This window comes from Rhynchophorus ferrugineus, unplaced genomic scaffold (genome assembly GCF_030347505.1).
Source record: "Rhynchophorus ferrugineus isolate W39M unplaced genomic scaffold, kcgeb_rfMv2 rfM4, whole genome shotgun sequence".
NCBI classification, from domain to species: Eukaryota; Metazoa; Arthropoda; class Insecta; order Coleoptera; family Curculionidae; genus Rhynchophorus; species Rhynchophorus ferrugineus.
Window position 1 is genome coordinate 10,948,651 of NW_027472583.1, and position 25,872 is coordinate 10,974,522.

General features: G+C 32.6%; 1 protein-coding gene across 1 annotated transcript in view; it reads right to left on the reverse strand.

Moving 5' to 3' along the window:
* Positions 1–25,872, reverse strand: part of LOC143196071 (nephrin) — a 568,267-nt gene that overhangs the window by 371,027 nt on the left and 171,368 nt on the right. The window contains exon 2 of the mRNA XM_076403661.1: positions 13,249–13,750. Coding sequence (XP_076259776.1) covers positions 13,249–13,648 — 400 coding nt within the window. The 5' untranslated portion in view covers positions 13,649–13,750. The remainder of the gene's footprint in view (positions 1–13,248; positions 13,751–25,872) is intronic.

Sequence of the window (25,872 nt, forward strand, 5' to 3'; positions counted from 1 at the left end):
AAGTCCCCGGTCTGACACATAGGTGGCACTTCTAGAAATAAATCCATATGTTTTAGTTAGCCCTAAACCTCAAAAGCTACGTGTATAAATTTGACAGCTATCGGGTCATTGGTTTGTGAATTATAGCAATTTGTGTGAAGCAACTTTTGTTATTGCAAAAGAAATTATAAAAAGGAATTTAGCGTGTTGATAGAACATTGCTTTTTGAAGGGAAAATATACAGTTGAAACAAAAACTTGGCTTGACGCCGAGTTTCCGGACACTGCCCCAGGAAAATCAACCATCAAGGATTGGTATGCTAAGTTCAGATGTAGTGAAATGAGCACCGAAGACAGGAATACAGTGGACGCCCAAAAGAGGTGGTTACCGACGAAAACATTTAAATAATTCACAGAATTATTTTGACAGACACTCTAAATATATCAATTGAACGTGTACATCATATCATTCACGAATATTTGGGTAGGAGAAAGCTCTGTGCAAAGTCGGTGCCGCGCGAGCTCACTTTTGACCAAAAACAACGACCAATTGATGATTCAGAGTAGTGTGTGAATATGATCAAGCGTAATAATAAGGCGAGTTCTTGCGTCGATATGGTGACAATGGATGAAACATGACTCCATCATTTCACTCCAAAGTCCAATCGACAGTCATCCGAGTAGACTGCACACGATGAACCCGCTTCAAAGCGTGGGAAAACGAGACAGTCGACTGGCAAAGTTATAGCGTCTATATTTTGGGATGCGCATGGAATAATTTTCATTGATAATCGCGAAAAAGGAAGGACCATCAACAGTGACTATTACATAGCGTTATTGGACCGTTTGAAGGACGAAATCGCCAAAAAACGGCCGCATTTGAAGAAATAGAGAGTGCTGCTTCACCAAAACAATACACCGTGTCACAAATCAGTGGAAACGATGGCAAAAATCCATGAATTGAACTTCGAATTGCTTCCTCATCCACCGTATTCTAAAGATCTGGTCCCCAGCGGCTATTTCCTTTTCTCACATCTCAAAAAAATGCTCGCTGGGAAGAAATTTTCGTCGAATGAAGAGGTGATCACCGAAAATGAGGCCTATTTTGAAGGAAATAACAAATCGCACTACAAAAATGGTATCGAAAAGTTGGATGGTCGCTATAACAAGTGTATCAACCTTGAAGAAAATAAATAATTTTGCCAAAAAAATGTGTTTTACTGTGGTAGTCCGGGGAATTCTGAATTAAACTGTTACATATAAAAAATACTTGCTGCTCGTTAGTCTCACTAAAACCCGAAAGCGGATGAAGCGATTTGGTTAATTTTGGTATTGAAATTTTTGTAGAAATTCAAGGAAGGTTTATATGGTGAGAAAATAAGGAATAATCACGAAGCAAATGGTAAAATAATTATTTTGGCACAAGTGTCGACAATCGCTGTCATCATAGTTTCATTGTTACAAAGGATCGACATTTTCTGTAAATCTAAAAATGTTGAATATTGATTGAAACTACTGGCCACTATTATTAAACCGCGATGAGGACTTACAATATATTAAGCTTACAAGATAATATCTCGACATTGACCATTTAATTACGATTTATATTTTATACAATTGTATAGTTTAATCAAAGTTTTTTTATACATACGTCATCAAGATATTTAATGTATTGCCTGACGCAATTTGTAAATTCGTTTCAGATTCGGATAATATATTCCTTCTCATTTTATTCTAGTTAAAAAGGGACACAGTGCTGTCTAATTAGTTCGAACAAAAATACCAATAAACCTGTCAAAGTCCTCCGGTTGTCAGACGTATTCAAAATTTTTGAAAACATTAGTGATAAGAGGTTATAACTCTAACCTATAAACTATTATGGCTGTATAATTAAATGTAGTTTTTAGATTAACTATAATGTTAAAATAAATTATATTTCATAACATTTTTGTTCAACTATTTTATTAAGGATAAAATTTCGTTGTATGTCAAAGCCAAACTGAATAAATCAACAAATATTTCATTAAATAAAATATATTTTAACATCATAGTACATCAAACGCATTTATTATCGAAGAACTTAAAACTACAATTAATTTTACAGCCGCAATAATTTATGGCTTAGAGCTGTTTTATTATATATACATTGAGCTTTTTCCGCACTACAATCGGTAGGGTTCTAAGCGCGTTTTTGTATGTAGTGGTATCCCCCGAAGGCCTAATCCACATAAGTAACAATTGTATATCTGAGCAATATATTTTACCTTCATTAGAGATCATATTTATGTTTTACGCTTAGTTCTTGTTTCTTTCGATTTAATGTATCCTTGTAAAGTCATTATGATATTATTATATTTCGCTTTAGTTTGTCCCATTAATATCTGTATACATCTTTCTTGATAAAACTACATTTAATCACTGCATTCTCCTTAATGCATTTGCCATATCTGGAAAATAGTTACTGTTATTTCTCTGCTCATAAATGTTAAACAAACGTTCATGTATATTCTGAACAACAACACACATGCTCATAAATCTTTCATAGTCTGTAATACAATTCCCTACAACTAAAGTATATTAATTGTATACTGACCTTTAGTGGTTTCCTCTTTCATTGCCCTGTCTTGGAAATCGGCAGCATTGAATCATAATCACCTCGGAAATACTAATAAAGTGAATAACTAAGCTGTTTATTTCCAATCTACCAAAAACTTGTTCAAGATTCTACTATTTGTGAATTTCTTCTTCAATGTGTGTGATAGAGCTCACACAAACCGAAGATGCTATTTTCAACAATGCCTCTTTTCCTAAATCCCGACAGTTCTCGACCTGAATATTTATTGTAATAATTCTTTGCATTACCCCGTATCAACTCAATTGGATTAAAAATCTAGTGATAGGGAGGAAAACGTAATACTCTGTGGCTATAACATTCAGTAATCGACTATGTATCTTTTCTCAGGCTTATTTCTAAAAAAGTAAGTTACATAAAACACAATTAATTATTTCATTTATATTTCTTTTTAAATAAAATAAAATGAAAAGGATAATATTGTATAAATGTAAAACGAATTTTACGACTTTAGACAGACACATATTGACACTCGTTTCACTGCTATTTTGAATTGACTATAGATACTTTTTGATAGGTATTCGATATACTATATATATTTCCATAACGTCAAAATCAAGTAAAAAATATTGACATATATGTCAAATCTGATATAACTATACGCAAAACGCTAATTTATAATCGCATTTTAGTTGTGGTGGTCTAAATATTTATCGACAATAGAGATGAAATATGTGGAAATTGTTTATGTAAACCACACTATGTAAATTAACTTTACATTTACTATTATTTAGCCACAAATTTTGTACGCGAGAACTTTGTCTACTCTACAGAAAACTCATGATACTACTTTAATAACTAACTTTTCAACAACCGGATTTTTTGGTAACATTCAAATTTGTATCAGAAATTAGTTAATAAAATATTTAATAAAAACAAAAAGTTCCTGGCGAAAATACGTGAAAGTATACAAAGAGGAGCGTATATTAGATGACGCATATTTCTCGTTAATTAATTTTATTTTAATGTAATTACTGCTCAAACAGACTTACACAAATAGTCATGAACAGTGATGTGCTCTGGCAAAAGGAAAGTCATTTTCAAATACCGCACACTCAAAACAATATAGACATACAAACAAACATCAAAAATATCGATATATCAGAGAAAAAAAATCAATATTTTTTGCAATATATATTGATACTTTAATAAATAAACTAACAAAAATTCTAGACCTTTAAAATTAAATACTAAAATACACTAAACTTTTTAAATTATGTTTTTTTATAATATTAAAGAAACATATTTAATAATTTTGAAAAAATATCGAAAAATTTCCCACAAAATTTTTTATTATATATGATATTTTATGGGCATCTCTAAAAGCAGGTACGATAATTTGTTGTCGTTATAACATATTTAAAATATTTATATTTTCTATGGTATTATACTATTTATAATATTGTTATCAGAACTTACCTTTGTTCTATATACCCAAAAATACTAAAATAATCAATAATGACACAACAATTTAGTCAAGTTTTTATTTTCAAATGCTTTAATTTTATAATTAATTTTGTTTAATATATTGAAAACAAATTAATCGTCAAAATAAATATCTCCTGTTAAAAGTTGCATTTATATTAAGAAATATCTGATATCCGAATATAAATATATAGTCTAATTATTCTAACTTTAGAAGATGATGTTTGATTTGATTTCACTAGAACAAAGTTATTTAGGAAATCTAGTAATAAAGGTTAACGATGCCGAAATAATGTATAATTTATAATAATAATAAACTGGCTTTGATATCACATATAGTTCATAACACGGCAATAACGAATTTTGGTAAACATTCCTAGCAAAATTGTTATATATATGGCATCCAGTCATTACGAGTATCGGGATATTATTGTATTTACAAAGTGGTCAAGTTTATTTACAAAAAATGGCTCTGTACTGTCATAGAGATATCATATATAGAATTTCATTATAGGTATAAACAATTATCTGTCTGAATTCAATAATAGTTAGTATTTATTGCTTTGAGCTTCATTAAAAACATTTTTATTATGTTAAAATTTCGTATTAATTAAGCAGAATTTGTGGGAGAATATAATTTCTGCTGAATATGAGTTCTGCTTTTGAAAAAGTAGCACAATCGATATGCATTAATAGTGGTTTCCACTTCCTCAGAATGGTGACTTTAGTGTTGAAGATAAACCTATCTTACTAACCAAAAAATTAAATACTTGTGTTATTACACGATGAAGAACCAAGTTTATGTCTATCACTAATATTAAATTTGAAAATCCAGTTATATTGTTGTTATATATCAGAACTAATACTTATATATTTTTGACCACCTCCCCCCTTTGGAGGAAAAGATAGTAATAGGAATACTACCTCCAATTGCTCATATTTATTACGTGACATGATACAAAATCTAGCAAATTTTCAAGATGGCTTCGCGTAAATAATACGAAGGTCACTATTTATATTTCGGGAATTGGCAACACTATTGTCATGTGAGTCCATCAGACGGTTCCATCGTAAAGTTTGACATTTTTGATGATATACGTACTCAGAACATTTTGCCGCGCGGACGCTATTTGTTTATTTTATATTAAGTTTCGTCTCGGCAAAAAATGGAACTGAATTGCGAACATTTTCGTGCGATAATTTTTTACGATTTTCGACGTATATTATCACAAAAGTGCATCAATCAACTTAATTTGACTTTTGGCGATGAAGCTCCATCAAAAACCACCGTGTATCGCTTGTTTACTGAATTCAATCGTTGTGGTAGTTCGCTGTCCGACGAGTTTCGTGAAGGTCTTCCAAAATCGGCTGTTATAGCAGAAAACATAGTTGCTGTGTACGAAATGATTACGCAGGATCGTCATGCCACTTATTGTGAGATTGAGGCATCTCTAAGCATTAGTTTCCTCAACATATATGCGATTTTACATGAAGACTTAGCTATGCGAAAATTATGTTCGCGTTCGATACCACACAATTTGACAATCGCTCAAAAAGAGGCTCGTGTCAATTGGTGCAAAGAAATGCTCGATTGTGGTGCCTCGAAAGACGTTTATAAAATCGTGACAGATGACGAATCATGGATATATTCGTATGAGCCCAAAAGTAAGCAACAGTCCACTGTATGGGTGTTGTAAGATGAACCAAATCCAACAAATATGTTCGCTCAAGAAGCACTTCGAAGAAAATGGTGGCCTGTTTCTTCGGGAAAACTGGTTATATTGTTACAGTGCTTCTAGAATATCGTAGAACAGTAAATTCTGATAGGTACACAACCATTTGTTTGTCAGAAGTCTTGTGAAATACGGTGAAATAAGGAAAACGAAAACGGGACGCCGAATTGTTCTTCATCATGACACTGCCAGCTCTCACACAACGGCTCAAACATTAGACTATCTGAGCACTCAAAACATCGAATTCATGGGCCATTCACCGTACAGCAATGATTTGGCACCCAATAAATTCTTTTTGTTCCCATCCGTGAAGAATAAACTGCGTGGTCAACGATTTTAATCTCCCGAAGAAACTGTTGTAGCATTCACAAATCATGTTTTGAAGATATCTCATTCGGAATGGAATAAATGCTTTGAAAATTGGCTTAATCATATTCAAAAGTGTATCGATCATCGTGGCAAGTACTTTGAAAAACAATAAAAATATATTCGCAGCTTAACTATTTGTTTTTTTTTCCTATTCCCGAAATATAAATAGTGACCCTCGTATTAGCATTCGCTTCAGGCTCGCAATGTCGATCTGTTCCAGATAGAAAAGTCCATTGGATTATTACACTATTTTTAAGAATTTAACTTGTCTGTATCGTTACACTTTATTTAATCCATCACTGTTTTAATCACTTGGGGCAAAAAAAAACATCGTAACTAAGGTCGAGAAAGTTCGTATCGCCGCCAGTATGGTTGAACTACACTTGCCACTTTTAATTTCGAAAGTGCATTTTATCCATCATCATCGTTGCCTGCTTTTTTGTGACTCCTTCAGCGCCGGTCCATTGTCCTGGCGTTTTTCCAGACCGTCCGCCTTTAATTAACTTCGCTACTCTCGCCGAATTAATTCAGCGCCTAAAATAAAATTACCTTCTCACGCCGCCCCAACCCCATTGAATTTTATGTATGTGTGTGTATGTGCCGATGCGCGAGCGACAGAGAGAGAACGAGCGCCCGCTTCTGCATCCCGTTATCCCTTTACGACGACTTCGGTCTTGGAACCGTGCCTGGACGTGTGCATATAAAACAGTTTATTAAATATATCGTTGACGTGTTTTACATTAGTTCCTTTTTATTTTGTAGACACAATGTTGTAGACTCCGGGCCTGGACGAAATTAAACGCGAACTATTTACGAAACTAATCCCGAAGTTTTACGGTTTTCTGACGTTTTATATCCCGGAGTTTAGCGACGTTTTATTTTTGAACTTCTTCTCTTTTATGCATACTTTCAACTCGCCATTTAATGCTCGAAAAAATGATACTGAAAAGAGTGAAATCTATTATTGACGATCGGAACTTTATGTCAAGTCATCTCTGTGTCCTTAGGGAAAATCATTTGCCTACAAACTAAGTATATAGAATGGCTAAGATAACTTATCACTTGATGCTGCACCACATTTTAATAAGATATGGACGTAGGATAAGCGAAGTACTTAATCATATATAAGGTGAGTAATCTATTTCGGCTCTATATCGATTTAATATTCACTAATGATTTAAAAAATTATCTTATGGCAGGTCTACATTTTAAATCTAAATTTGTGTGTACTTGCTCTGCAAATAAGTAAATTGCAATAAAACGAAATACGCCCAAATCAAGCAACCAAGAATAGCCGTGACGTCGGTGACAAAAAGAATAGTTATAAACAAATATTTTAGGCTCTATTTTCTTTGGACCTGAACGCTTCATGCTCCATTTCGAATGCTGTAGAAAATTCAGTGTTGTTGTACGTAAATCGACTATGGATTATATTATATTGATAATCGATTGTTATTATACGTTGTAACGTAAAAATGTCACCACTGTACCGCAAAATACCAACAGAGCGATTTTAATATTAATTATTAATTATATTGTCATTTTAATAAATTAATCGCAATCGTATCCGGCTTGGTTAGAGCAGTGGTAAAGGCGACAGGACGGCCTTCCTACTGTTGTGATAGTCGCAAGCTCTAATCCTGTTGTGAAATCCTCATTGGTAAAAGGAGTAAAATATAAAAAATCGCAATCCCAAGCAATTAAAATTCTACGTTTTGTATTTGAAAGGATATTATAGGTGATGAGTTAGGATATTTATAATAACAATTTACTTTAATCATTGTTTTTTAAGATTTTGTATTACTTGTGATTATTCCCCTATTGTTGGAACTATTAAAGAGTTATGATGTAGAGTTACATTTTACATTACTTATAGAGACAAAAAATTAATGTGTCCGTTTTATGGGAAGGTATAGCCTAACATAAATGTCATACCAATATTGATTAAAAGTATTCCGGAATAACAAGAATCATCTGACATCTGCATACAAGGTTTTAAAATTTTCACAAGATCGGATTAATAATATAAACATAAATGAATCCCTTTTCAATTTTAACATTTGCAATTAATTTGATATCTGGTGAACTCAGAACAGCTAAAATTGTTCTTGCTTAAGAGCTGGTAGTAATTGGTAAGGTTCTAGAGACATAGTGTAAAATTGTATTAGAGATAATTGTAAAATGTATTAAGGTTTTTCTGTAAATTTTATTGGTATTAACTTCTAATCCATTTCAAGTTTTATTAGTAAATATATTTGGAAACAAAGCAGTAACCAAAATTTGCAGGCAATAAATACGTTAGTTTGTGCATCAAGAGTTAAAAGAAATGTTGAAAAGAATATTGGCAACAATAAAACAGATACTTGTAGACCTTTAGTTCCTCATTTGTCGGTTTTTTTCTCTATGTGGGGCACAAGGCAAACGGTGAGATTCCAGAATATTACCTAAAATAATAGTTTGAAATGAATAATTTAACTGACCAGGAAAATATATGACAGCTATTGCTTTAAAGAATGAATAGTAGAATAAATAAGTTCGAGCGCTTCAATTTTATTTAAAAATGGAGCAAAATAAATTACTATTTCCTTCACATCAGCTCAGCAATAACATTACACCCAAATATTTTATTATACCCAATTAGATAAAAAATTTTCCCCTTCACTCTAACGGATCCTTCGAATAAAAAAAGAATTATGAAAATAATCGACCCAATGGCTTACAAATGACATATAAATCAGCGAACATACATTTAAAAAAGAATGATATATATATATATATATATATATATATATATATATATATATATATATATATATATATATATATATATATATATATATATATATATATATATATATATATATATATATATATATATATATATACAGCCGAACATGGAACCTTCTCCTTTTTCGAAGTCGGTTAAAAATAGCTTAAATTAAAGTATTACGTATATTGTAGTATTAAAGTTGAATAAAAGTCTCCTTAATATTACTGTCTCTATCTAGTTCCTCGAAATGAGCTTGAAGTGGTATGAATATATCTTTTATGAGTCGAAAACTTTTCATTCAACATTATTAAAGCACTGAATTTAATTCCATTTGGAGGGGTATCTCGGATGTTGTACCAGTAATTTTATTTAATAATTTCGGAAAACTTTTATGATCTTCCATTAAATAAGTTTTGTAGTAAACTTTAAAATCAAAGTGATTAATTAATTTACATACTTGGAAAATGCGAGCAATGAAAACGAAAAATTTGGTAAAACAGTAACCATTTTATTGGACGATTTGCCCTTTCAGTTCTTAATGGAAAATGTGTTTTTTCAGTTAACTATTCGCTGAACTGGTAACTGCTAAATTTGTTTCCTATAAAAATGTCTAAGTAGGTTGATACTTTTAAAAGTATGGTGAGTCTATCAAAGTCCTTTGAGTCTAGAGATTGTTCCACGTGGAGGAATACACTAAGAGTGAGCAGCACTAGGAGAGAGTAGCAGCAGAGAGATAGTGAGCAGCATACTAGGTTAACTTAACAACAGAACAAAACAGATTTGAATGTCACTTTAAATGTTATTAAAATATTTTTGTATGTTGTTTCATCATTATACACGATACTCTGTTCCTCTTTCTTTTTCGCGGCAGCTTACTACCGTGATATCTCAGTTATACTCTAATTTTAAATTCATAATGCTAGGGATATCGGGCGCGAAGAAAAATATCTAACTGCAAGCCTAGCTTTCCACTCAAAATTCGCTTGATGACCCGGGGAAGAAATCCCAAAAAAAAATTCGATACTCTCCTTCGAAAACCCTAGATTTATAATATCGACATTTTAAAGTGCAACTAAAAATGTGATATATATTATTGATTATTGATTTGATCTATATCACAAAATTATATTTGTTCTTTTTGCGTAAACTCAACAATACCTTAAAATGTATAACCCAAAACTACCGAACCCCCTTAACAGAGCATTGTTGTAAGCGGTACTTCGATCAAATTATGCTCTCACGGCACAAAATTATGTTAAATCTAATAATTTTGTTTGGTAACGAAGAACGTTTGATCGATTTAGGAGACTGGCGTTCGAGCAACGTCAACCGAAAGTTCACTCGCGCATAAATGCGAAACCGCAACGAAAATTGCATATTCTACACGCTTATTTCGCGTGTCTGACAAAAGTTATTTGTACGAATATAAAGTTATAACTCGCTCGACATACAGTTACGAATGAATCACGGTTGAGTCTGACATTTATAGCGATTTGTCTTTCGCTGGTCGTTTCAGCGAAGTTAGTAAATTATTCGTTATTTAATTTGGCTAATGCCATTATAACTACAGTACACCAACTAAAACTCGACTTAAAAATGAATCTGGTAAATAATTGTGAAATATTTCGTTAATTATGACTTCGTCCGTAATCTTTTGACACATTAGGTGCTTGAATGTATTATGATCATTTTTTCGCATTAAAATAACTTTTACTGAGAATAATCTGATTAGTATATATTAATCAAATTGTTTTGTACTAATTTCTACAGCTTTTTGACGACTTTCTAGCAATATGGCGATAACGTAATAAAAATACGATGATTGATTTACCAGCCATCCAATCATCGATGTGTTTTCTAAATTCTTCAGCATTTCGAAACCATGTGCGAAGCCAAACTTTCCTGGATATATTTGAACTAGTGGTAAATAGAAGGCGCTATGTTTAGTAAGTACGCTTGGTGTGAAAAAACTCCCCATTCTCGATGAAATAATGTATCTTTCACAGCTTTGGTAACTTTACGCCCACTATTGTGATGCAAGAGCTTCGCTTTGCTTTTGTTATTGTACTTTTATTTAACGATATGCCACTTATTTTATTCATTGATTTTAACAGCTTATAATACACTACATATTGCTCATCCTACCACATACTCAAGAAGAGCTTATGATTCTGCTTCGGAGTGGCTTTTCTAGACTAACCCATGACTTTTCATGCCACTGAAATCTATTTTTCTTACAAGTTCTTGCTGTAGTTAATTTATGATGGCAATTTATGATTAACGAAGTTCTGAGCTGCCTGAAATTTATTTCAGAATATTCCCTAGATTTTCGTCTCGTAAGTTTGCTATTCGTTGTTTCCAAACATGTTTAATTAATTACCATTCTTAAATCGGTGAAACCATCTAAAGTTATTTAGAGAGCAACAAATTGGTATAAATATCGAAAATACAATAATACTAAATTGATAAATGTGAAATTTATTTTATGTATAGAATTGTTAAAAGAATTGAATTTAACAATCAGATGAAACTATGATTTCAATTTTCAGGAATCTGAATTCTGATCAAGCACCTAATTCTTTTGATAACATCTCGTAATAGCTATAATTGTTTTCAGTCTGCAGTCTGGAAAATACATGATAAAGTGGAACAAAAACTATAATTTATCGAGGACTAAGAGTCACTGGTTGCTTAATATATCAGAGCAATATTATATGATTTCTGATTAAAGAGATAAAACCCTCTAAGTTGTACCCAAAAATAATCATTCATAGTTAGTAACCGCATTTTGAACAATGCATAATATTTTGTTTATTTACTATCTTAACATAATTAATCATGCTTCTCGACTGCAGCCTCCATCTACTGGTTTTGCCAGAATCCATACAATTCGGCTCAAATGAGGTTCCAATGCTTCATCTTTTGTTCGAAATAAAAGAAAAAACAAATAACTAAAAAAGAACATATGTTTAGTACTAGTTTTTATTAATTGTTTTTTAACAAATATAAAATACTAATTTTTTTAATTATATACATTTCGAAATTTCTTTCCAAGTCACCACTTAAATATAAATAATTAATGACTAATAGATATGTTAGAAACCTAATTCAGATTCACGTAAGTAATTTTGAACCACGCCGTTTGAAAAATTAAATGATCACAACAAATAATATAAAATAAACAAAATCGCCGCAGTCGTTCGAAATATAAACCGCTTTACCGATTGCTGATTGAACAAACCTACATAATAAATTGGGTATAAATTAGAACATAATTGCTAATTAGTTATTTTATATAATTATATATATATATATATATATATATATATATATATATATATATATATATAGTATAGTTTGCATAATGTAAATTTGTTCTATAACTTAATAATTGCATCGAATGTGTTTTAGATTTTATATTTTTTATATAAAATAAACAGATAGCATTGATTAAAATGTTGATTTTTACGTTTGTGGATGATTTTCTCGGTAAACGTCGAAAATTCATGATGAATTCATTCAAAGATACATATTTGTACTGATTTGGTTTCCTGTAGTAAACACTAATAAGCCATGGATACTAAAATTGTTTTGTAATGCGCGCAGAACAAATCTCTACGTGTGGTCACTTAGTGAAAATTTATAAATTTTATATTATATGGCAACGTTATAGAAAGAATAAAAAATTCGTGTAAAATAGAAGAAGAAATAGCACAATATAAATGTGTCATCAGTGCCTAAGCAATTTTCACGTATGGACAATGATCCATTTTTTAGGTACAAGGACAAAAATTGTTTTCACAAATTCGTCTTCATCACCGGCGAGCAATGAAATGGATTTCGGTATAGAAGAATAACATTTAATTAAAGTGTGACAATGTTTTGTGATTTTAATAATAATAATTTAATTTAAAAGTTACAAAATGTTTAACGGCTGATGAAGCAGCAACATGGGCATCGTTTGGTAAACAGAAATTACCGAATTTCTTCTAGACTCTTTAATTATTTCTATAAAACTTGAGCAACGAGCAAGGAGAGCGGTAATACCAAGGATTTTGTGCTGAAAGCACGATGATTGAAGCACTATTGAACTCAAGTACTTGAAATAGATGTCTGAATAGATCTGATTTATACTTTTCAATTCAATATATCTTCGTTAACGCTTAAATATAGTAAAATAATGAACTTATTGAATATTTCTAAAATTAGAACCAATTAAGAAAAAGGGCTGCTCACTTGGATCAGCCCCTAATTAACCTTATAAAGAGCTCTTGGTTGCTCAGGTCCAGTACCCTATATACATGCGAAACTATTAGCTATATTAAAATGCTAATTACTTACCAATTACTGTCAGGTTTACGTGAGTAATCTTAGTTGCTGAATGCTGAAAGTCCACACGGCAATGAAAATCACCCTCGTCCGAATTTTTCGTCGGCGATATGGTCATTTGGGCCTGTTTGTCACTCACGCGCAAAAAATACCGATTCTGCAGGTTCCCCTCGGCCCAGTGACGCGGATGAGAACCGCGCGCCTCATACTTGTATATCGGAGATTCTTCGGCACCGCGATACCACAGAATATTGCTGACTTTATCGGGGAATTCGGCCGCGGATAGGCTGCACGGCAGGTTGGCCGTGCTACCCTCGCTGGCTTCCACGAATTCATTGGCCAGCTCGGCCACCGAGCAGGTGACGAGCAGCACCAGCACCACGACGAGATATCCGGCGCTGGTCATCTTCATGCTACATGTCCGCACCGGCAATTGAGTAAACGTAAAAGTGGCGATGGGTCGCTGGGGGGAAGACGGGGACTCACGACGAGTGTATATGACATCCAGTATATCCTAAAAAAAGAAAGAAATTATATTGTAGGTTTGACGGTTTTAAAATAGTTCCTGTAACCACTTCAATTCGGTACCCTAGTTCACGATCATGCTAAATACATTTCTTGCCTTTTTTTAATTAATTACATCTTACAATAGTTATGTTTAGTACAATCTTAATTTACAAATTAATTTGTTACTACTGTTTTGTTGTACTTACATTAATACACAAATATTAATATAATGATTAATACATCGGCAGTATTTCCCAAATTAGAATAAAACTTAAACTACTTAAACTAAACTTAAGAATACACGTATGCACTCTATAAGTTCGTGTGGATTGGTTTGCTTCAATCTTCTGATTTCCTGCGTATTGTCTAGCAGCTCTACTGCTTCCACGTATCTGTGATTTAGCAAACTTATTTCATGATTTAAAGCGAAATCTTGAATCACTTCGTATATACATTTGATTTCGAGGTCATCGTACAGATTTTCGTTGGTTACGTAGTAAGCATTGGTAATTAACAGAGGTTAATAAACTTTGTTTTCGGTGCGTTGTTTCAGTGTAAACCCCATATTAGCTCGCCATAGATGAAATTTGACTTTATGAATAACCTATAAACGAACATCTTTAATTTTAACACGTACAGTTAGATGACTTTGAGTATAATCTGCTCTGCTTCTTTTATAACATGATGCTTCCAATTTACCATACCATCGAGGTGTATATTGAAGTATTTAGCTGATTCTGCATGAGGAATCGAGCATCCGTTAGGCGATATAATTATTTTTTGTCATTTCGCCGCAACGCAAAATTAACATGGACAGATTTCGAGCTATTAAGCTGTATTTTCCAGTCACTAGTCCATTTATAGATCTTGTTGACCACATCTTTTACTTTTTCTACAGCCTTAGACAGAGATACATCTTTTGCCAAGATAGCTGTGTCATCGGCAAGTGTTCCAGGTATTTTTTGTTGTTAACATATCAACAGTATACAGTAAATACTATCCTGTGGAACTCCAGCCGAAATAATTTTAATTATTGAGAATGCCCCTTCATGCCAAACTCCAAATTTTCTTTCCATAAGATGTAATTCCAGCAGTCGACAGTAATACCGAAGTAGCAATATTCTCATTTTGAGGATTAACCTCAAATGGCTTACCCGGCCAAAAGTTTGCGAGATGTCCAGGAAGAGTGCAGAGGCAGTATTTCTTTTCTTCGGATGCCCTTTCAATAAACGCTATTTCTCTGTGTTCTTGGTCGATTCTCAAGTGATGACTGATTCAAATACTGGAAATCTAGTATTTCTATAAGTAGTTGTAAATTTATATTACAGGTAGCTATGAAAGAGGCCTATAAGATTCTGTCGGTTTGTTGGTTTTTGAAGCATAATTATCCTTGCAACTTTAAGACATTCTAGAAAATTCAGTTTTTTGCGTGGAACCCTTTTATTTCGATAATTTTTAATAGGCGGTACTCTAATAATTGGTCTTTTTTGAACCTCCGAGTTGCTTTCGAAGAGTAACTTCATCATTTGGAAACCTTGCAAAAATAGTTGGCATCAGTGAATAATAACAGAGAATGATACACAACAGGTTAAACTCGGTATAGAAGAACTAAATATACTTGTACAATGAGGGCAATAATTGTACCGCCAATAATTTACCTAATAAAACAACAATTAATAGCATAATTAACTACGTTTTAATTGGAATTCCGTCGGAGAAATCGCGATAAATATACGTAACACCAAAAAGCCCAGCTGCTGGTAAAAATCCATTACGATTCCTTCGCGATCCTAATTCGTTCGCATCTCGTAGCGACGTAAACTGCCGAGACCGGGTCCAAATCTGTTTTCTATGCGAACAAGAAGAGGAACCAAACTGCGGAAAGATTTACGGCCCGCCCGGCGATAACTTTGACTAATGCAGCTTTGATCCGTGCCAAAATTAAAAAGGCTCCCGCGCGCGTCAATGTTTTATTCAGGCACCGTTCTTCGCCACCATTCCCCCAAAACAATCGAATTTTATTTCGCGACCGCGTCACGACGCCACGAATCGTTTTGGCAAAAGAACCGACGTATATATTTATGTATTGTTTTCCGTGGGTGTGTGTACTGTTTTTTTTTGCTTGGCACGTGGAGCTGATAAATAAAACGCGACCGAAAAATGACAGTATTGTGAAATTGTACGGTGTCATAAAATGTTAGGTTTTTTTCTCGTTTTCGCCATCAAAATTAAGTACAAAATGTTCCACAGACTAATTTCATGAATGATATAAATATTATAGATATCCATTCGTAGATAAAAGTAATATACAGGGGATAGTTGATGATTTGTTGAAGTCTTGTACGTTATATTTTATTGTAACTTCTATATATTAATCGGCTTAGCGAGAATTTTGTCTCCCTTTTTAAGGGAAACAGGGCTTGAATTTAGCACAGTTAGAGGTTATACGGATGAAGATTTTTATAATAATAAATATATTTCACTAAAACGAAATACGCCTAAATCAAGCAACCAGTAATATCGGTAGAGTATTCGACGTTTCTGCCGTAAATCGACTACGAACGTGTAATTTTACGTTATGATGTAAACTTGGCAGGGCTGTGCCGCAAAATGCAAAATTAAGATAATATTTAATGATTTTATTTAATTTTTATCAGTGTTTTTAAGATTTTGTATTACGAGGGTGGTTCAAATATGATCGAGACAAATACTCTACGTATTTCCCATCAGTAATTATGCATTTTGTCCATCTTTCCCGAAGTTTTTTGATGCCGGTATCGAAGAATTCCTTTGGCAACTCGGACAGCCATGTGCGCACGATCTCCTCTACCTCGTCGTCGGCGTTGAATCTTTGACCTTCGAGTGCTTTTCGGTCTTTTCTTTTTAACGCCTTCCCATATTAAAAAACAAATGACAATACGTGCGCCACGGCGGTCGGTACATACGCTGCCAACGGAAACTATACCACAATGTTACACAAGTCAAGTATTAAATATATTAATATGTGCATCAAGAGTTAAAATTAATGTTTCAATTTGTTATTTGTTTTAATTTGAGTTTTGTTAATTTGAGTTTTTAATTCTCAAGTGGGACAGAAGGCAGAATAGAAAGCTGTAGATTAATCAAAACCATATAAGACAAATTAAAGATGAGGTATCGGTAATGTTGAGATTCCAGAAGATTACATAAAGTGATTGAAATAAATAAATTTACGGACAGAAAAAGAAATATGGCAGCTACTGTTTTAAAGATTGAATAGTGGAATAAATAACTAAGAAAAAATAAAAATTTATTAAAAAGTATATCTAATAAGCCTGGTATTTTATTCAATCTATTGTTTTTCAATATATAATTTAGGTAAAATATATGTTTAAAAAAATAAAAATTATATTAATATGTAAATGAAGTAACGAAAATATAATGGAATTGGATTAAATTATTCAAACTTATGCTAAGCTTTGTAGCACTTACACATTTTATAGGAGATCGTGTGATTTGGTTGGCTTCAATCTTTTGATTTGTTTCATGTTATGCAATAGTGGTAGTGTTTCTGTATTGCTGAGATTTAATAGTATTCTTTCATGATTTACGGTGACATTTTAGCTACGGAGATACTTTATTATGCAATTATAAGCAATGATAATTAATCAAAGAACTCAAACACCAAAACAACTACTTAATTTTTAGTATGATCTGCACAGTGATTTTTCTAATATTATGTTTCAAATTTAATCTGCCATAAAGATTGGTCTGCTTGAGAAATTGAAAAAAAAATTGCAAGTTATATTGATTTTGAGACTAAGTTAGACTTCAAAATTGACATTTCCAGTCACTACTTTTTTAAATTAAAAAATGCGTTATTCAGAAATTCTCATTGGAAAACAAAACAATACGGCCTCCAAAGCATATCAAGATTGGCCAGCGCTTATTCGAAAATGATATATTAGTTACCATTTCACAAACATAAAGTCTCAGTTTAATTTTTGATATTATGGGAAAAATGTATATTACAATATTTTTAATTAAGAATACAGTTTAGTTAACGGTGTAGATATCACTGACATGTTTTGATATATAACTAAAGATATAATTAAAGATAGCTATTGACTAATTTCTGAAGAGATGTATTGCTTAAAAAAATAAGAATTTCTTTAGATAAATCTCTGCCTATTACTTGAACTTTATTGACTTTTAATGCCATGCAACATGAATAATGTTGGTATTTCTTCGTTTGGAGACCGAAGCTGGGATTTTTACGCCAAACGAATGTACTCGGCGGCGCACAGAGCCAACCTCTTGATCTATAGAGTGGAAGTCGATAAATTTTTCACTGGTGCTGGCTGCTTGGCTGGCTGGCGGGCGAGCACCGAACGGACACCACCACCACCACGATTCCGTTCCGGTTTCAAGAAATCGACGACCTGGCCGCAATTCCTTCAAAAACTATAAATTTTACGGCACATAAAATCCGAAATCTTAAAAAATAAATCTAGCAGGCGATGGAAACGGAAGGGCGATCGGATTTGCGGAAGATGAGGGAAATGGTCAAATGTACATATAAATTTTGGTTTGTGTGGGATGGAAACGCACATTTAACTTTTATGTTACCTTAAAGACTTACTTATAATCTTAATCTAGTGATTTTAATCTATGTATCACATCTATAAATTAATTTTAGGGAATTTACAGCACATGGTTTACACGTGCAGTAAATCGCATTATGTATATTTTAGTAGTGGGAACTATCGACTGTTTAGTAATTGACTACTTTTTACTATCGACTGTTTCAGTCGCTATTTTGGTTCGACTGATTTTATTACTTTTTAAAAAATTTAAATATCAATATAAATAATGGTTTCATTTGGTGGTCTTGACGTGCATCTACATAAAATAACAGTTTTTTCACTCAGTATTATTGAGTTATAATTGCATACAAGCACTAGAACTCTAAAAATTGCATTTTCGTTCCTTGATTTATAGAAATCTACTGTCGAGACCCCTCAATATTTTTAAAAATTAAAAGTGATGTAGCTTTGCTGTATACCTATTGTCGATTTTGTTTTCAAATCACAAAAATCCGTAGGCTTATTAGAAGAAAAATCCAGATCAGGATCTTTCAGGCAGATTCGCGATTTATAAATTAGTTATTAGCCTAATCTGTCTGAAAAAATGTCAGATGAATGAACAGATGGTATGTTAAATAGGAAATATCATGTTAAACAAAAATCAGTGAAGATTAGAGTCAAAATCAATCAACTGTACTGGTTAGTCGGAAGATACTCTCAATTTGACCTGAAATCAATAAGATTGCTTTGTTAGTCAATCATAAAACCTATTTGGACCTATCGGGTGCAAATATGGGGTGCACTAAAACACCAAATCAGCTAGTAAATCAACGCTGAAAAAAGTTCTGCAATGAATTACTAATGCTTACCGTTACATAACCAAAGAATATCTACACGATGATCTGAAAATCAAATATGTTTACTAAATTATCCAAAATTTCGCCTTAGAACACAAAATAAGGTTTCTAAATCGTAGCAACGTTGAAGCAATACAACTATAGGACAAAATGCAGATTAAAACGAACCAAACCACACGAAATTGTAAAATGTATAAGTTCTCCTCTTGATGTTAGTCCAGATGTCTACTGTCGTCAATTGAAAAAATTAAATTACTCTGAATTGCCAAAATCACACAACTTTATTTAAGTCTTTACATGACCCGTCCAATCAGAGATGGTAGATGACAAATTAATTCCAATAGATATAAAAGTATCTCTAAATATGAGTGAAGTATTACTCTAACATGTATATAATTAATAATAAATAATCTCATTAGCAATTCAAACGAAAAGACTTGCGAAACGTAAAAGAGGTTTCGATGAGCCGCAGAACACCATCAGGACGAATGTGCTTCCAGCAATTGGATGTGACACTAAAACCATCGTCGAAACTTCGGTGTTTGCAGTGGACTTTTCCGGGGATTATCGCCGGAAAAGGAGAAAAAAAGGCCCAATTAATATGTATGTGAGGATTAAGAGCCCGTTAGCTTTGTTTGTTTCGGTCAGAAGGACGTGTTGTGTGGAAGTTTTGGGCGAACGGCGCGCCAGAATCGTCGTCGGATTTGTATTCCGGCAACATTTAAATCCTTTTTCACGGGGATGTTTGCTGGGAACGGATTTTTTTTTACTGGCGGAAAATTATTCAGCACTCCTGCGGCATCAACACATTTTTTTCGGCGGGAGCATTAATACTACGGTAATTTTCGACGTAAATACCGTTTTTTTCGTGGGTCAAGTAAACAAAAGTATAAAAAAGTGAAAGGAATGTACACTTGTTTATAAAATGCAGATGTAATGTATTTATAATGGGTTTTGGAGAAAACTATTGGGCCTATCAATTATTTTCAAAGAATTTACAACGGATGGTATTACAACGTATTAAGTCGAAATGGGTACACATGAAACCAACTTCACGTTAAAGCTCTACTATTCTGTATCTGTTATATCGTCGAAGATGAAGAAAAATATTTTCAGTGCGTTGAGAATGTCTAAATTTGTACCATTCAAGAAAAAGGCGGCTGAAGGTCACCGAATCGTTCGACATTTTAAACGTGGTGATTTTGCAATATGTAGAAATATTGCAGGTAACACAAGACAGGGGAATGATCTAAAAACTTGGATATTTTTCGTTTATATATATATACATATATATATATATATATATATATATATATATATATATATATATATACATATATATATATATATATATATATATATATATATATATACATATATATATATATATATATATATACATATATATATATATATATATATATATATATATATATACATATATATATATATATATATATATATATATACATATATATATATATATATATATACACATATATATATATATATATATATATATATATATATATTGCTGTCATGAAGGATTAATTATTATAACTCATAGCTACAATAGTAGTTCTTGAATAGATATATTTATACAAGTTTTAAGGGTACAAAATATGAATTAAGTTTGAAGATTTAATTGATTGATTGAAGTTTCACAAGAAACGGTAGTTTCACAAGTAGATATGCAATGAAAGCAACTTCAGCAACATGCTAATAATCAGCAGAATTTGTGATAACCTGCATGAATATGCTTAATAGAACAAGAGCTTTATTTTCGAGGTGTTAGTCCTTTGACTGTCACTTTTTGTCCTGTTTAAAGATACACGGCCTGGTTGACATTTGATTCTGAGTAAACCAGGAAAGAATTCAAGCAAATTGTGACGATTTTCAGACAGTTTCTAAATACTGCTTAACATGGACTACGATTGGCCACTTACCAATTTTGAAAACACCATAGAAGACATTCGGTCTTACCCTACCCGATTACTGGCGTGACTAATATGGTTACTCCTAGTCGGATAACACTGTTACTTAGAGGCTTTTACAAATACAATCACATATATAAGTATAACATGAAGCAAAGTCCCGCTAGCATTTTGATTGCTTATAACTTTGCTCAAGGGAAAGATAACTAAGTTTGCTTTTCATAAGAAGTTTATGTGGTCTTTACATCTTTTTTTCGTTATGATTGAAAAATTCTATCGGCTATATGGTGATTGAGATTCACTATGCAACCTTCGGCTCTTTTTAAGGTATTTTTTTATGACATCCTGCAACATCTGAGGCTGAATTTCCTCAGTTTCGTGACGAATATTGTCTTTAAGACGTTCAATCGTTTGGAGTTATTCACATAAAGTTTTCAATTTTAAAAAATCCCACAACAAAAACTGAAACCACACATCCTCTAGTCCTTGTTCTTCCATTTTAGCCACAATAAAATTTCGAATCATATCTTGGTACCATTCAACAGTAACAATAACTGCAACATCTTGAAAATTTTCAAAAAACTAGGGACGAATGAAGTTTCCAGCATGAATACCACACCATATAGTTGTTTTTAGTGGATCTGTGTTCCCAAAACCCACTGTTATGTATATTGCTGTGGCCACTGAGAAGAAAATGGGCTTCATTTCTCGTTATCAATTTAGCCGAAAAATCTTCAATTTCACCAGACAGCCTTAGGATTGCATTAATGTGCCCAACTCAATGTTCAGGATCTCTCGCTAGCAGTTTTTGGAGATTATTGAATTTTGTACGGGAACATTTTCAAATCAGTTTTCAAAATTCGCCTTAAACTTTGTGCAGAAATGTGTAACTGGAAACCACATCTCCGACTTGACGTTTCTGGAGACTCTGCAACACTATCCCGAACCAGATCTACATTTTCAGCGTTATGAGACGCCTGTTGTCTTCCAAAGCAAAACCTATCAGCTCTGAATTATGGTTTTGTGGAGTGGCAATTATGGAACGACTATTTTCAATAAATATTGTCACTATTTCTTGTGGTCGTGTAGATCTTGTGGCATATATTTATCCATAATAAAATTCCAATGGTTAAACCACTGGAAACTGAGCCAAACGTCACATAACCGAAATGGCGCGAAATTAAAATAATAGCGGGACTTTTGCCCCACTTGCTGGTATATCCATGTCCGATCTGAACCCGCGACCAGCGCGGCTGGACGAGGGCTGTCCTATCGCCTTAATCAATGTAGTTACCAAGCCGCCCAAATAAAACTAGTTTAATAACGAGATATTATAATTTTAAACATAAATCATTACTTATTTCTTACAATAAAACTTCGAATTTAAAGGAGAAGTAGCAATAGTGCTTTATAAAAGATTTTCAATTTTTTTACAACATAATACACCAAATTAATGCTCCCGGTTTATTAAAATTTATTTTATTATTTTTTTACAACAAAACATCATATAATAATAGCAATTTCTAAAAAAAGATTATTTTCATTTACAATCTGTACTGGGGAAATTATATCGTCAAACCTTCCTGCCTCTTTCTCCAGCTTGCTACAGCTGATGTTATTTAACAATTAGCCTCCGCAGATCCCATTTAATACTTGCGAATTTCATTCTGACCGTCCCAATTCCTCCTTTCGCGGAGGACTGCGAGCCGTTAATTTTAGTTAGAGGAATAATCTTTAATTAGACTGGAAAAAAGGTCCGGAACGTAATAAGGGACACGGATAAAAAGAGACGGAAAAGTATTTTCCCAAGGATTACGGATAAGAAAAGAGCTTTTTTCCAGGAATATATTATGGGATAGGTGTGCTTTAGCTTAGTTTAGCTTGATGAATGAATATCAGATACGGGAAAATTCATTATTTTAGTATTACAGACTCCATTTTGAGAAACGAAATGGTACAGGGGATTAAGGAATAAATTGCAAAGTTTGCTGCAAAGGTTATACTTTATGGTACTAATGTTTGATATTCCTAATAGATATTAGCTGCTTGTGTTTATTATAGTCATTTTTTCACATTAAAAAGGAACTCATTCAGAGAAAAATTTTGACAATATATATCAATCGAAATATTTTCCAACATCTTCTAAAATTTTCTTCAATAGCGATGCAATAATACCTCTTAAATTCATCAGCATTTTGAAACCATGTGCCAGCCAAGTCACCTATCTGAAAATTTAGCAATCAAAGGGCATTATATCTAGTGAGTACGCTGCAAGGTGTATCATTTAAAACTCTTGTAAAGCGTGGCTGAGTGATATGCGATTGAATTACTTTGCGCCTATTACTCGCCATTGGATCGCTGGGCTTTCTTCCAACAATAATTTCTTTAAATTGTCCAATTTCCTTAGTGACACATGCAGTATCGGTGTTGTTCGGTTTTAGCTATACACCTACACTTTGCTTTATGGCCAACGATATTGTGGTTCCATGTCGATGTGGATAACTAATCTGGATTAATCTATGGCTATTGGATTTGAGTAGCTTGAGGATATGATCGGGCAGCATCTCCATAAGTTTCTAAAATTGTTTTGAGTGATTCTACGGCAGGTGCCCTTAAATAAAATAACGAAAGTTATGAATAGTCCATGATTAGCTGCAATACTAAACGGATAGCTCTCCTTTTAAGTAGAGAAAATCATCATATTTAATAGTTAGGTTGTTTAATAGTTGTTTAAATTCATACCTTATATTTTTAACAAAATATACCGCTCATCAAAGTATATTGAAGTAGCTTAACTTTTAAATTTAAATTATATAAAAATATCATACAGTAAATAATTAAAATGTCATACAATATGAAACTGTTATACAGGTAAAATATAGTGTTGCATGAAGCTAATTTGCTTATGTGTGTTAGCACTTGTAATTAAAATTGTGTTCCTTCTACCAAATATCATCACTATTGACTTTTGAATCCACCAAGAAGGTTTAATTAATTATTCATTTCTTACTTGTTCAATAAGTTCGTAAAATACCATTCCATTCAGATACTGACAAATAACAAAAATAGGAAATATTTAACCATTCAATGAGTGGACGATCATTGAAGAGATCAGAAAAGGACTGGCTTCAGTGCAGTAAAAGCCAACAGCGTACAGTGTACTGAACAGAGACCTCCATCTTCAAACTGTAAATATCCCCTAGAAGAATGGGTTCAGGTGAAGGCAACTAAATCGATTAGTCCTTATTTGGAATGCTACATCTGCCAATACTACCATACCATTCAAGTCTGCGTCAAATGACAAACATTACAGCAGACAATGGACGAAAGTGAAGAAAATACACTTCTAAATACTTAAGAATTCAAGATTAGATGGAAATCAAAATAACAAAGGGGAAGCTTAACACAATAGAATTTCTTGAAATATTTAAGAACATAAATATATATAATATTATATATTATATTAAAAGATAATTGCGATTATAATTATTCAAATTACCATAATGTGTATGAGAAAAAATCAAATGCATCTGGAAACAGAAATACCATCAGACCCTTAGCTCCGAACCACAATCATAGAGTTAATAAAAGGAACTTCCGGCTTCAAAAAACACTTTATAATTCGATTCCTTGCTACTCTGCTACTAAAATATCATGTTTTCTACTACAATCTCTATCCAATCAATAAATTGAATACTGCATCATTGAACAAGAGACGTAAATAATTATAGATGTAAAAATAAATCGAGAAATGCGCCAAAATACAAAATATACAATCACATTAAAGGAGAAGTTCTAATGTCCCTGAATATAGAGTAGAAAAGTCGTTAGACAGATATCAGTACACAAAAAAAACTAACAAAGAAACCCAAAATCCATTAATATACTAAAGAAACCCATTAAAATCCTGTAGTTCTTTAAACACTAATAAAAACTGTAAATAATAAATAGTGAGCAATAATAATTACATATAAATAGAGCAGTAAATTAATCATATCTCGAGTTTATTACATAATTCGTGCAATTAGACCGCACATTTCGGAAATCGCCCGAACGTTAGTGGAAAGAAACGATGATAAAAGAGGGAGAAAAAGTTGTAGGCTGTTTTTATGGTGGGTGTTTTTATTACTTTTTGCCGGGATCCCTTTGTCGGATGGCAGATAAGGACACAAATCTAGCCAGTATATTAAACAGTGAGTTGGTCCATGATAAATATAGACTTAGAGATGAAGTATCTGCGTTATTTTTCTCGCGATTATCCCGGGTCCTCCCGTTCGTATGATATATACAGCTCGTGTTGTTAGAGTTAGTACAACATCAGATGTTGGTTAAGGAGTGATACTGTTATAATAAGGCGTGATTTATAGAAGATATGGTACTTCGTTTCCTTTTATAACAGATAAGTGAAATCAGAGAGTAAATCAGAGTTATTAACGTTATTGAAATAAGAAATGCCTATGAGTGTCATAAGATCTGGAGTACTTGAAAAAACTCGTTGGTGTCTGATTAAATTGCTGTAATTATTATCTAGTTATTACTATGGCAAACAGTAACAAAGGTCATCAAGAAATGTTTAAAAACTGTTTACATATTTTGATATAATTTTTATGGTTTAAGGTTCTTTAATAGGCTGAATCCCAAAATCTTCCTTTCGTCATAGAAGGACGAGTTGTTACACTAAAATAAAAGACAATAGTCTTGTAAAAGATTGATTTATTTACAGTTCATATATGATACATATTTCTTCATATTATGAAAGTTTATTACCACACA